General features: G+C 37.1%; 1 protein-coding gene across 1 annotated transcript in view; it reads left to right on the forward strand.

The window, feature by feature from the left end:
- Positions 1-14,841, forward strand: part of USH2A (usherin) — a 702,118-nt gene that overhangs the window by 412,250 nt on the left and 275,027 nt on the right. Inside the window, exon 37 of the mRNA XM_035010130.1 lies at positions 9,529-9,708. Coding sequence (XP_034866021.1) covers positions 9,529-9,708 — 180 coding nt within the window. The remainder of the gene's footprint in view (positions 1-9,528; positions 9,709-14,841) is intronic.

A 14,841-nucleotide genomic window follows, 5' to 3' on the forward strand; every position in this document is an offset into this window, starting at 1 on the left:
GCCTGGGTGGCTCAGTTGGTTAAGCGACTGCCTTCGGCTCAGGTCATGATCCTGGAGTCCCGGGATCGAGTCCCGCATCGGGCTCCCTGCTCCGTGGGGAGCCTGCTTCTCCCTCTGACCCTCCCCGCTCTCATGTGCTCTCTCTCATTCTCTCTCTCAAATAAATAAAATCTTTAAAAATAATAATAATAAATAAAATAAATAAATAAATACAATTTATATATTTTCCGTGTGTATTTAAGTCTTTCATGAGGCTTTTGATTTTCAAAAATTATGTATGCTAACTTAAAAAGTATGTAATATAGAAATGACAATGAATCCCACTCCCTATAAATAACCCGTGTCAACAAATGCAGAACATCATTTCCATCCTCTCTCAATTCATTAGTGGTTTCTTGGTAGCAAACAACAGAAACAAGTCTGGTTAAGTAAGGCAAAAATGAATTATTACAAGAGAACTGAGCATTTCAAAAGGTTGTCAGGAAAGCTGGAGAGTCAGACTTGTGTGGAGACCACAATTAGCTTGGCCCAGACAAGCTTGGCCTCCCTACCACCCCCGCCTCCCCCTCCCCCACTCCCAGGGCAGCACAACCACTCAGTGGCCCTGGACAATTGCAGCTCTGCTTCTGCATTCTCAACAGTTCTAGAGAATCTAGAGGAACCCCTAACTGACCTGAGTTACTGTTTCATTCCATCAAGCTTTGTAGTCCCCAGGTGGCAGCATCTAATTGGCAGCCCTGTAGTCAGTATCCACATGAGCTCTAGCTATCCTTGCTTTAAAAAAAAAAATCCTAATTATATTTCTGATCATTTTCTTTGAATATATCTATCATCTTCTCTTTTGTTGTTATAATCTCTTGATTTTTTTTCTTATGCATTGATTATGATTATCTTAAGGCTTTCTATCATGCCATTGATTTTAATTTTTAGCTGTTTCTATTGTGTTTCATACTTTTTCTAAGTTTATTAGATACTTAATGATTTTTTTTCTAATTTCCAATTTGTTTTTCTGGCTTTGCAATATTCTTTTTCATTGTATAGTGAATATGCATCATTTTTCTCCCCCATAGCCATGTGGTTACTTTGTCTTATTATGTTGGGATCGTTTCTTTTCTTCTGGCTATATGTATGTTATTTCTTCTTTAAAATTTATTTTGCTTATGCCTTGTATGGGCAGCTCTGTCCAGACTTTGGTCTTGTTCTGAGCATGGCCACTTCCTTTCCTTTCTGGTGCAAGTTAGTCCTCCCTCAACCTAAGCTTTGAGAACTGGGTGTTGTGATTAATGTCCTTGTCTGTAGCCTTGGGGTAGGGAGGGGAGGGAATGGGAGCAAATTCAAAGATATGAATAAATGCATTGGGCCAAATTCTAGGGGATCTAGTTTCTCAGTCTCCTCTGAAATCCCATCAGATGTCTCTTGTAGCAACCCCCACTCCATTTATTCATTTTCATCTCCTACTCCTAGTAACACCAGCTTCTTCCCCCAACTCAGCACAGTGGTCAGTAGAATGGCCACTCTTCCTATTTCTATGGACTCAACTCAGTTCATTTCCCTTCAGACTGGAGAAGACTAGTAAGAGTTCTGAGGATTTTCCTTGGTTTTTATTACTTACTCTAGGAGCAGAGTTAGGAACTGTGCTATGCTGAGCATAAATGTACCATATCTTCTTTTGTTGTGAGGTTTCAAAATTAATGTCGTTAATTTGTTCCTTTTCCGGGCTCCTGGGTGGCTCAGTTGGTTAAGCGACTGCCTTCGGCTCAGGTCATGATCCTGGAGTCCCGGAATCGAGTCCCACATCAGGCTCCCTGCTCAGCGGGGAGTCTGCTTCTCCCTCTGACCCTCCCCCCCTCATGCTCTCTCTCTCTCATTCTCTCTCTCTCTCAAATAAATAAATAAAATCTTAAAAAAAAAAAAAATTTGTTCCTTTTCCTTTATACATTTGCTCCAGGATTTTCAGCTGTTTTTGTTAATACTATTATTTTTGTTCTCCTAGTTTTGGTTTTTTTTTTTCCATTTTGAAAAGCATTTTGGAAAGGTAATTCTGTCATACTAATATATCCATTCTTACCCAAAAAAACATAAACTTTTGAAAGTTCACAATTTATGCGTAATTCTCTTTTCAGCAAGGTGATTCATTTCCACAGTTTGGAAACCGTAACACACAGACTCTAAGATAGCATAGGATTATCCTAACCTCCTGGTACTCACACTTGTGTAATCTCTTCCCCTAGCGTGTAGTCAAAACCTGTGGCTTGCCCCTATCCAATAGACTATGGCAGAGAAGGTAGGATGTTAGTTCTGTGACATTACATAAGATTGTAACACATCTTGCTGGGAGACTAGCTTCCTTGCTGGCTTTGATAAAGCAGGCAGCCATGTTGGGGAGACCCAATTGGAAAGAAATGAGAGCAATCTCTAGGCAACAACCAGCTAGCAACTGAGGGCCAATAACCTTCAGGAAACTGAGGCACTCAGTTCCAGTAGCCTGAAAAGAACAGAAAGCTATCAACAACTACCTGAGCTGGAGGTGATCCTTCCCCAGTAGAGCCTTGAGATGGGACTGTGGTCCCAGCCAACACCTCGATTGCAACCTTTTGAGATCCTAAGCAGAAGAGCCAGTAAAGTGTGTCCAGGCCCCTGACCCACAGAAAGTATGAGATAAGAGATATATGTTGTTTTGAGCTGCTCAGCTTGTGGTAATGTCATTACACAGCAGTAGATAACTAGTACAAGAACACAGGACGATGTGACGGCAGCGCATAAGGCAGGCAGAAGTCACTACAGAACATGATATAATTCTCACCTGAAATTGATGTTCTCCTTTAATGGAGAATCTGTCTCAAGCATATATGTCTAACTAACTGAAAAGAAAATTGTAAGCGTTTCATTAAGAATTGGGGATAAGTTGCTCAGTGATCAATAATGATTGTTGAGCTATGCATTTGATCACGGTAGTACTAGAAGTTCAGCATGGTCTGTGTGTTTAGTAAGGCTGTCCTAGAATTCCAAAAGGAAACATCAGCTTCTGCTAATCAATTAGCAGTGTTCATGTCCAGTATTTACTCTGGAAGCTGTAGAGCACTTTCCATGGTAGCATATTTTCCCAAATGGTAGCATATTTTCCCAAATAGCTCTTGGCTGATTGAGATAATGGCAGTAGTTTGTTCATTTGTGAAACTAACACTTTGTCTAAATGGGGAAAATATAAATCAAAGTAGAAAAAAATCTGACTTTCCAGAGTATAACACAGTTGATGAAAATGGACCATGCTTCCCTATTTTACCACAATCATAACAAACCTCTTGATTTACTCTTGTGAAATCTATCTGCACACACACACACACACACACACAGTTCTTTTCTGATATTAATAAAATGAGATCCATTTAGGAAAACCTGACTGGTATATAAAGCAAAATTGATGAAAAGAAACCATGCTCCAAAGGACATGTTTAAACGATATTTTAAATATTTGGAAGAGTAATTGTACAACATTAGCAATAGTCTTGCCACACATTAAAAAACAAAACAAAACAAAAAATCCTCAGTATTTACAGAGCTCTTAATGCTCTGCATGATCACAGACTCAGGGCAGGGGTTTCTTAAGCATCTTTTGGTGAGTTGATGAAATATTCTATGGATTTATTCCCTGAAGTACAATTGTCATTCTAGCAGAGTGACCACTCTAAAGAGGAATCAAAGAAGCACAGCTTTTACTAGATGACAACTAATTAAAAATCACATTAGAGTAATTACAATAATGGTAAGAAATATGATGCATTAATAGAGCACTGTCCTTCTCAGGGTGCTGAGTCGCTCACAGGTTACTCATTTCTTTCTCTTTCAAAATGTTCTGCGGAGAAGACAGCTACGTCTTCTATAAATATTTCCTATGTTGGCAACAATTTAAGGCCAGGAATAGGTCTCTTTAACCATATGTTAACTTAAATAGGAACAAATACCCAGTGCCGTTCAGATCTCTGCCAAGGTGATATCTGTGATCATAATGGAGTTTGGAGGATGCACGTTTTGGGGAAATTATTTTGGGGAAAATAATTTGAAATAATAACTTTAGAAATAATAAATAAATGTAATTTAAATATTAACACATGCTATAGAGTGACCTAGAATTATTAGCTCACATTAAAGGCCTTATTCACCACTTTGCCCAGATCTGCGGTTTGTCATTCCATGTCTTTTGATTTGGGGATTGGCAGAATCCTGTGATAATGACGTGGAGCTGAACAACACTAAAATTGAGACCTCAATACCAGGAAAATATAGCATTTTCTTTTTACAGCAAGAAGTGGGAAAATTAGTTAACACCTTTCCTACCTTAAGGTGTAATTGGATTCAGAAAAAGGCTAACTTAAAGCAGAACCAGGTCTGACATGGAAAATCCTCACAAGGTAACAAGAATCAACTTGGTTTGTTCACTGTCATTTCTCATTATAATCTTTGTCATGAGAATGGATTCATGTTGTGCCATTTTCTGTTCTTGTTACAATCTTTGTCACATGAATAAGATATCAAGATGTTAATGCCTGGCATACAGTCTTCTGTATGTGATGATACTGTACAAGACAACGCTGACCTTTGCAATATTATGTATTCTGATTGGTTGTTCATTTCACCTCTTTTCCACAAGTTAATAAGGCTGTAAAAAGGAGAGAACCGAAATGGCCAGCCAGTCAAATTATAGAATATTGAAAAGGTCAGAGCAGTACAGCACAGAGGAAAAAAAAAATTATGGAATATATGGTGCATTAAAATTCTTGTGACAATGATTATAACATGAATGGGAAAGGATACCTATTTATGTTATATCAATCTGGAGAACCCCATAGGACGATATTCCTGAGACAGCAATCATTTACGCATCCCTGGATCATATGTATCTATTTACGCTGGTTTTTGCTTAAAAAAATAATTGTATAAAAAATATACTAAAATATCCTACTATTCAACAAATAATATTAAATGTAAGATTTTTTAGCCTTAAAAAATGGGCATGAATGCTATTAACATTTTTGTAAGATTTCATATCTGAAGCTAAGAAAATGTTCTTTACAAGTAAAATCTGTTGGGCATAGATTTATGTTGGCTGTTTCCCAATTTAACACTTTTTTCTTCAGAATAAAGTAGAAAACTAGGACTGAATGAATTAACTTCTTAGAATGTAGAATATCCTGAGGCAGCATCCAGGAGTTTATTTGAAAATTTTATGTGATCTACACAAAACTTGTTTCTTTTTTCTGTTTGTTTTTTTGTTTTATTTATTTATTTATTTATTTTTTGCTTGTGATGCATGATGTTGGACAATATACAAAGGATCTCTCCTTCCCCTGTATCTTCAGTGGTGAGATTGAAAGGGAGAGAGAGAAATACTTATCAGAAATCCTGAAGTGATGGTTCTCTGATGTGCAAAATGACTACTCATTTTAAAAATTATTTTATGTATATTTAAATGTTTCTTATAGAACAATTTACCAGATTTTTTAGTCTGTAAAAATAGATCTGGTTTAAGAGTCCACTCTATACTTTCTGAAGATGCATTATTTCACAAAGAAACTAAACATTTTATAGCCCAAAGCTAGAGTCTGAAGGCATCATTATGTCAAAAGAGACCTAATTATTTTGGGAAACAGAGGAAATGAATTTTGATCATTACTTTAAGACTAGCTTGAACATGGATTAAATAACCCTAAAATGAGTTGTTCTACATGCTTAAGAAGAATCACCAGTGATTCCTGCGCCCTGCCTTCGAATAGTCTCATTTGGTAGGTCTGGAGTGGAACTCAGCTCTGTGGATTTTGATGAAGTATCACCATATGACTTTGATGTAGGTGGACCCTGAAACACTAGTGTAGACAACCCCATCTGCAAAGTGCTTAGTGTGACCCCCAGGTTAAAGCCCAGTGGTGCAGACCACAGCCAGAGAGGTGGATGAGGGGAACTCTACTTCAAACTCAGTACCTGGGGGCAGTGTGAAGACAAGCTGTGGTTCCAGGACACAGGAGCTTAACTGGGCCTGCACCATCCACTTATACTTACAAATAGGGTCAGCACCGAGGGTGACCAGACAGAAATGGGCACCTATGATAGGAAATGCTTATCATTTTAGCATTTTCTAGCTTGATCCTTGAGGCCGAACCAACGGGGCTGAATTTTCCAGCCCACTGAAAATAAAGTTTATGCAGTGAAAAGCAGTAAAGCGAGACCCTCTCAAGAGCGGGTGATCTGAGGACTTGCATTTTAAGAATTTTCCCCCGAGATCTCAGAACTCAAACTGGTCAAGTTCAAAGGAAGAAAGAGAAGACAGAACAAAGTGGAGAAAGAGCCCAAATCTGTGGATCTGGTTTTGGTTTTGAATCTGGGGGTTTGTGAGCTTTCCCGAGGGTTAAAATCCTGCCGGTTGCTCTAGGCCTATGAATGGAGCTGCATGTGAGCGGGGATTGGGGAGCATTGGACTCACTCAGCTGTGTGGTTCCTGGAGATACACAAGTTCTTTTTTGAGCTGAACAAAATGGTTATGTAATTGCATACTTCTCATAATTATTGAGTAATTATATACTTCTTATAATTACTGAGTAATCATTGTTCTATAACTAGAACTTAATGTTACAACTAATTGTATAATTACCATGTATTAATGTTATCTGGGAAACTTAGAATAAAGTGGTATTTAATATATTTGCCCCTGCCATGCCATTTTCAAAGCTAGCAACAGTGTTTGTTTTACAGCTAGAAATTTGCTTCAGAAACAAACAAAATATAAGGGAAAAAACCCTCACCAATATTAAAATCATAGATGTTAACTCCTTGTTCTTGCCTTTGCACCTGGCTTAAAATTTGTAAAATTGTATTCTCTTGGCTTAATTTTAGAACTCTCATCGTTATTTTGCAATCTTCAATTTTTCGTAAGGTGTGCACTGTTACAGTACTTCAGACATTATGGGAACTTGAGGTCTTCAAATGCGGATAATGTAATTTTTCTTCAACAGTGCTTACCAGGGATTGAGAGTAAATCTGAACCAGATTTCTTGAGTGCAGGAACAATGTCTTGTACATCTTGAGCATATTGTTATCAGAACCTAGCAAAGCCTGCTCTCTGCATGCAGTTGGAGTCAATAATCTGTCTAATCAGGTTGACTAGTTACAAAGAACCTGTGAGCGCTAATAGAGTGTCATGTGGAAATGTCTTTTCGAGGCCACTTTTGAGGTTTCAGAACTTCTTGTTGATTATGTGTTCCACATAGACATCTGTGGTGTCTATTTCCTTTTTAGGAACTTAAATCTCAAGCAGTGAACATATCTTTATTTTATTTTACTAAAACGGAATAGAAATTATCATCCCCATGTTTCAGCCCTTAAGTACCATTTATTCCCTTGGGAATAAAACCCTCCTTTATGCCAGTTTCAAGTTCAGAGTAATAAATTCTTGCATGACACTAGGGATTTCTTCTGGTTATGGAAAACACTTAACATATACCTGTGTATTTTGCAGCAATAATTTTTTTCAGCTACATCCTTCTTCCCAGAGCTATTATAAGTATCTTTTTAAATTTTTTGGTTTTTTTTAAAGTTACTGTCTGCTTTACCCACATTTTATGAAAATGCTCATAACTAGATATGAGATCCTCTTTCACATCATTTGATCCTTTATTAATTATAGAGTTTGACGTATAACCTTATGGGACAATGACCTAGTGGTAACAGATGTGATTAATGTTGTTTTGTTCATTGAAAAAAATTAGAATTTTGATTAATATACATGTTGGGTGGGAGAGAGGGAAAATGTAATAGGTAGGTAATTGCTACGGAGGAAGTAAAATACAGAGTGTATAATTCTTTTTTTTTTTTTTTTTTAAAGATTTTATTTATTTGACAGAGAGAGACACAGCGAGAGAGGGAACACAAGGAGGGGGAGTGGGGGAAGGAGAAGCAGGCTTCCCGCCGAGCAGGGAGCCCGATGCGGGGCTCGATCCCAGGACCCTGGGATCATGACCTGAGCCGAAGGCAGGCGCTTAATGACTGAGCCACCCAGGCGCCCCCAGAGTGTATAATTCTTAATCACTTGCTAGTTGTAAATGTTTGTGTGGAACGTATCAATTGTATTACAGTAAAAGCAGTCACACTTCCTAGTTGCTGTAGATGAATACCTGTTATATGCTGGGTAATGTGAAGAAATGATCTCACTTAATCTTCACAGTAACATTGCAATCAAAATATTATCATTCCCAGCTCACAGATGAAAAACATGAGGTTCAGACATACTGAGTAACTTAGCAAAGAGCACACTTTTCAAGAATGATAAGGACAGGCTCAGATGCAGAACTTTCTGACAACCAAATTCATGTACTTTTCATTGCACCATATTCTGCTACAAAACTGTGTCAAAATATGATATTTTTGGTAAATATTGCAACTATTAAATTCTGTTTACCATACAATGCAAGATCATTATCGGTATGTGGCCATCTTTTAATTTTTAAACATTCAACCAATAAAGATTGTATCATTATCTGGAAATACTGCAAATATCCTTTCCCCTTAAAGTCCAACACCATCTGTGTTTTTTATTCATTTGCCTATATTTGTAGAATTTGTGTGGGGGAGATTAAAGGGATGTACAGCAAAAGTGTTTTGGCAAAGAAAAAAGGCTATTTGAGGTAAATATTACTATTCTTCATGACTCTTCTGTGTTTTAGGAATAATGACTAAATTTTACTAAATTTCAGCAATATTCTGAAAAATTCACCTCATGTAAACTTTTCAGGGAAGCGTCGAATGTAGACAATGAAATAAATGTTAGGGCAGGATTTTCAGTTATAATCTTTTCCTTGTTTTAAGCCTAATTTCTGACTCTTCTGAACCTTGAATGTAATTCATTTGTGTGGGAGAGGGAGATCAAACCCTATTACTGAGCAGCAGAATTTTTCTGTATCTTAGACATGCTCTATTTGAGAATGGGTTTGCTCAAGTTTTAGAAGGATGGTGGTGGTGGTGGAGCTCAGTGACGGTACATTGATGGTGATCCTTGTACACAGTCAGGCAGTCTCTGTGGTTTGGCATAGAGCTAAAAACAGATCTTCTGATCCAAGTAGACACAGACTGCTTTTCAGCATATTCTGGCCAATTCCGATTTAAAGAGGTAATAGGAAAGCATTGTACCTACCTCTCAAGGAAAACAAGCAATAATCACCCCAATTGATAACACATGAAGTATCTGCCATGTATAATTTGAATATGCTATTTATATCCAAAACCACTCTAGATGGGGGAAAGAGTGTGATTTCCTTCAGTTTGTACATCATATAAAATCCAAGGATGAAAAAAAAACCCTCAAACAATTGTAAATAATCCATCATGGGATATTTAATATGTCCGTGTCGAAGTTTCCCTTACATGCATGATACTTGTGAACAGCTTCACTCTTAGAATAACAGTTCAGTTATTTTGATCACTATGATGAATGAATGAACTCTTAAATATACACTAATTTTCAAAATTTTCCTTTTTTATCAGCAGATAATAACTACACTCTTCTGAATGGCACACAAGCCATGCACCGTGGTGAAGAGACCAACCGTTGGGTACTCATCAAGGGGTTGGTTCCTTTTACTAACTATACTGTACAAGTGAATGTTTCAAATAGCCAAGGCAGCTTGATGAGTGATCCTGTAACATTTGCAATGCCACCAGGGGGTAAGTCTATGAACAACTTGGCTACATAGATTTATATAAATGCTCTACTACTAAGTCTCCACTGAGTGCTCGTTTATTGTGAAAATTAATTTTTTTTTTTTTAGAACTTAGAAGCTCAATCGTATTTCTGGTCGTTTGGGTTGTGGTTGTTTTGTTTGGTTGAGACCCTTTTATTGATTTTTTTATTGGTCTGTTGAGACCACTTTCATCTTGCACTGTGCGTATGCAAAGGTATATATCATACATATGTATCTCTTGCTTTGCATGTTAAAAAGACTGGGGAATTTTTTTTTTGTTTGAGACTTCATTTAAATCCCAAACTTGTATTTTCAGTTTGAGCTTTGGTTCTCCTTCCTGGTTTTTTGAAGAACCTTATATATCTATACCTTTCCATTTGCCAAAAAAAGGGCAGTGTGCAGCAATAGAAAAGCAAAGTCACTCACACCACTGGAAAAACGCCTTTAACTTCCATGTCCTAATGATTAGAGTTCAGTAGTGTCACTTTTATACTTGAAATGTGATACAGCCAAGATATTTTAACTATCTGTATAAATAACTGATTTAACTTATTTAGAATTATTATTTTGATCTGAAGTCAACCCCACCCTTGTTTTAACTCTTGGTGGGACTAATTGCTAAGAAGAAAACTCCCTGTTAGATTGGTATGGACAGCCCTTGAACAAAAAAGCATGCCTCAAAATAATAAGATCGTGATTCTCAATGTAGAGTTCAGGAATGTCAGTTTTCTGAAAATACTAAAGGCATAGGACTCCAAACCCAATGGCTGTCTCGTAGCTCAGCTTCAAACACCAGTGTGCTCTGGACTAGGGGAGAATGTCACTATGTTGTTAAACAGCAGGACTGGATAAATACCTCTCCCACCACAAAGGGTATAAGAGCAGCAAAAACCTCATCACGAGAGGACAATGAAGAGTTAATCTGTGGTTTGTGTAGACGGCTTCTCCCAAGGAAAGATTTAATACCTGCTGTATCATGAAAACCCCTCACTGTTATCTACCTTTCATGACATTATAAGACTTAATGAATAGATGTTTACCAAAACACCTGAAACTCTAAATGGCAGAAGCCACCTTGTTTAAGAATGCTTGAAAGAGACAGTTGGAGCTGAACGACTTAGTGTCATGTTTCAGAAACCGATAATAAAAAATGGGGATTGGATTTAGATAGGGGCTTGTTTAAGAATTGAGACCAAAAAACCAAAACAAACAAAATCAAGCAAAGAAACCTTAGGTATTCGTATCTTCATTTTTTAATCTAACTCAACATGCTGGAAAGGACAGAACATTTGATGACTCTATACCTTAGTATATAATACCCTTTATTCACATTTAGAAATTAAACAGTGATTAGTGCCTTAGGGAAATTTTTAAATTACACAGCAATACCTTCTTAACAGGATATATAGGTATTTAATGAGTTATATATTCCTTTTATGGCATTCATACTGATTTATATGGTTTGTGAGTTACAAACCATCTAAAGTTACATCACATTCATAAAATAGGGTGAATTTAATTCATTGTTCATGCACTTTGGAATGCCTAATAATTTGGGGTCAATATCTCTGTGTGCATGTATATATACAATTCAGTTAAACATAGCAAGCTTCTCATGCAAACTCAGTATACAGTCTGTGTCTGTATCTGTCAGTGGTTAGTAGAAGAGTTAATATTAGGCAAACAGGAAGAACTAAAATTTTCTTTCTAGCGGCACAATCAACCTGAAGTCAACTGCTGAGTTTACTTTTATCTCTACTCTGTGGACGCTTATTCATGCCATTACCATGCTCTTCTGTAGGCCCATACTCTCTGGGCATGATGCAGTTATTCACTTTCTAAAGTCAGAAATCCAGAATTTGGGAGATGGCCCTTCACCAAAAGAGGAAGCAAAATGTCTTCAAAGACAGACAGTGATTTGCTCAAGTTTATTGCAGCCATTAAGACATACTTTTTTTTTTAATCATTAGATTGTTGTTGATTACAATTAGGAAACTTATAGCTTTGAAATTATCTTTTTTATGACCTTGTGGCAGTTTAAAGGTGACACCTCATTGATTAAATAGGTTTTAGTTCATGCTTCCTTTTACTTAATGATCTGAAAACATATTATCCTGATTTACACATAAAATCATGCTGAAAAGCATGTGGCATTCACTAGAATATGTGTGTTTAAGTAGAATTAAATTAGTACTGAGAGTTATTAAAGAAATCTTCCATGCCTTTGTCCAGTGAACTGTGCTTCGTACCAAAATGAATAATAAATGAACCGATGTACAGAAGTGAACCAACTTATGGGCAGAGAAAGTTCTATATGCTATTTACTTTTCCATTATATTTGGATTGTTAGCATTTCTGCCGTTTGCTTGATTTCAATATTAGGTCTCTTTTTTGATGATGTGGAATTCTTACTTTCAGTGCTGGATTATGCAAGATTTGTAATGATAATACCCTTAGTTATGTTTTCTTCTCAGTGTAGTTTAAAAATATAATAATAGAAGGCTTGGACAAAATAGATATGCTATTTTTTTCTTGATCAAATGTTTGCTATCAAATGTGGCCTGGAGGGGCGCCTGGGTGGCTCAGTTGGTTAAGCGACTGCCTTCGGCTCAGGTCATGATCCTGGAGCCCTGGGATCGAGTCCCACATCGGGCTCCCTGCTCTGCAGGGAGCCTACTTCTCCCTCTGACCCCCCCCCCTCTCATGTGCTCTCTCTCTCTCATTCTCTCTGTCTCAAATAAATAAATAAAAATCTTTAATAAAAAAAAAAATGTGGCCTGGAAAACTGCCTTGACCCCCTAGATCTGGCCAAGTCCTACTCATTTTTAAGGTTTCAGCTTAGAAATAGGTCCTTCACAAAGTTGTCTTTTACCAACTGAGGCCTAGATAGGGCCCTTAGGTGTCCTAGGGTACAATCACATTATAGTGAAATGGTCTGTCTGATGGGACTGTCACAATCACTGGTTATAAGATCCTACACAGCAGGGACTGTTTCGTATTAGAGTTTTGATCTTCAGTGCCTAGACCAAACCTGGCACATCGTAGGTGCATAATGAATAATATATGAGTGAATGAATTAATTAATCAATCAGTCCAGATAGCTTAATTAACAGTTTTAAATTGCAAGCTTCTCATTGCTCAAGCTTGTTCATGCCTCATCTTCTATCTGAGCAACTTCTACTGATACCAGCTATGGAGAATATGACCCCCTCTGCACACTGTTGTCCAATGTAGGAGTAATGTGCTCATGCCGATGTAACTGGGGGCACAGATCAGAGGGCAGGAGATCGGAGGTAAGAAATACTCTCAAACTGCACCAACCCATCGCTCTTCGATTCCCTCCCTATGATGGTTACTTACGTAAGCATAGAATAATGGATAATTTACACAGGAATTTGGAAAGAAGAGGTGAGGGAGGGCACAGGGTACAAAAACTTTTACCCTGGTAAATCATCTCTCATTTGATGGTTATGAAACATCTTATTTGATACCACCTTTCTCTATTTTTCTGATGAGAAAAAATAATGACGAATATGCAGTTTATACCTCAGGAAAGCTGGAAAAAAATTTTTAAAACCCCGTCTAACAAGATTTAATCTCAAACCCTAGTAAATTCCATCAGATCTCCCTGTTTCATTGCTCTTGCGTTAAGAAAATTAATTTTATTAAAAAAAATAAGGCTCTCAACTTTGACTAAACAAGCAAAAAAAGAATATGATTAAACAATCTGATAAACACAAGTTATTTTGAGGATGGAAATTAAGGCAACTGGGATCATGGAACCAAGAGCTCAGCACAAAAATGCACAGTGGCAAATCCCAATCGCACACACTTTTTATTTTAAAAATTTGTTTGAAATATTATTTGGTCAACTGGAGGAGTCTGGGGGGTTATTTTTCCTTCATTTCTGTAGCATATCTCTAACCACTTCCATGCTCAGGTTTTTCTATTTCTACAACTACTATATTATTTGGTTGTTTATAATAACATAATGCTCATATTTAGCACTAGGATATTCATAGAAATGAAGAAGATATTTAATCTGAGCTCTTGAATAGCATTATAGTGAAGGTTCAAGAGTTCTAGGAAAAAAAATTAAAAAAATAAAAATGGAATCCAAATGTTAATCCATAAATATGAAACTTTCCTGTGACCTTTACCCCTTCAAGGTCTGGAGTTACTAATGGGGTTAGGATTTCAACTCTTAATGGGGCTCAGTGCATTAGTGTTTTGTATGCATGGAATTCAGCATTCAGTTTAATAAGTGGTTGACATTGGTGATGTCCCTTAATTTGCTTAAATCTAATTGGCTCTTTTATCAGTCAAACCTGTATGGATTGGCAATTGATCAGAAAGGGTCAGCCATGACTCTGCATGTAGTTAAAGGATGGAACCCCCCCTCCCCCCCCCACCCCCCCACCCCCGTTAAAGTCACAGTTGCATGATAATAAGCAAGGGAAGAACAAATGAGCTTAGAGGAGGAAGGCAAAGAAGCTTAGAAGTTTTTCAGGATCTTCAAGTTCAGAACAAAGGCATTATAGAGTATATAAATTTTAAATACACTGCATTTTGCCTCCAGACTTAAACCTTTTTTTCCAGATGAACTGAAATCTTGTCTGAAACTGTCTTTGTTACATCAAAGACCTACTCAGAAAGCTAAAAGAGACAGAAGAAGCATAAAAGGGCATAGTTTAAAATGATTAGTGACAAATTCCATACTGACGAGCTAGAAACAGATTTTTTATGAAATTTTTATATTTTTCCAAAAGAAATAATTTTATTCTATTTATCTTTCTCTGAACTGCTTTATTGTAAGAGTGAAAGGAACTCAGAGCCACCCGAGTTTGTGAACTTAATCTGGTTTTCTAGGATGGTAAATAATTTGTCATTTGTGCCTTCAAATTGATGAGAATTATTATAACCCACAGACTTCATAAAAATACTAAGCTTGAGGAACATGGTTCTTTTCCAAAGGTGGGTTATTAGAAAATCAAAAACTGAGAAAGGCAAAATGGTTGTGAGTGGTTTGTTTTAGAATTTGTTTGAGTTTGTCTCTCCTTCCCTTGACCCCCAGCCCACCCCCTACCACCTAAAACATCAATGAAATAAAAGGAGT

The sequence above is a fragment of the Mirounga leonina genome, unplaced genomic scaffold (genome assembly GCF_011800145.1).
Source record: "Mirounga leonina isolate KUSES-001 unplaced genomic scaffold, KU_Mleo_1.0 Mir_154, whole genome shotgun sequence".
Taxonomy (NCBI): domain Eukaryota; kingdom Metazoa; phylum Chordata; class Mammalia; order Carnivora; family Phocidae; genus Mirounga; species Mirounga leonina.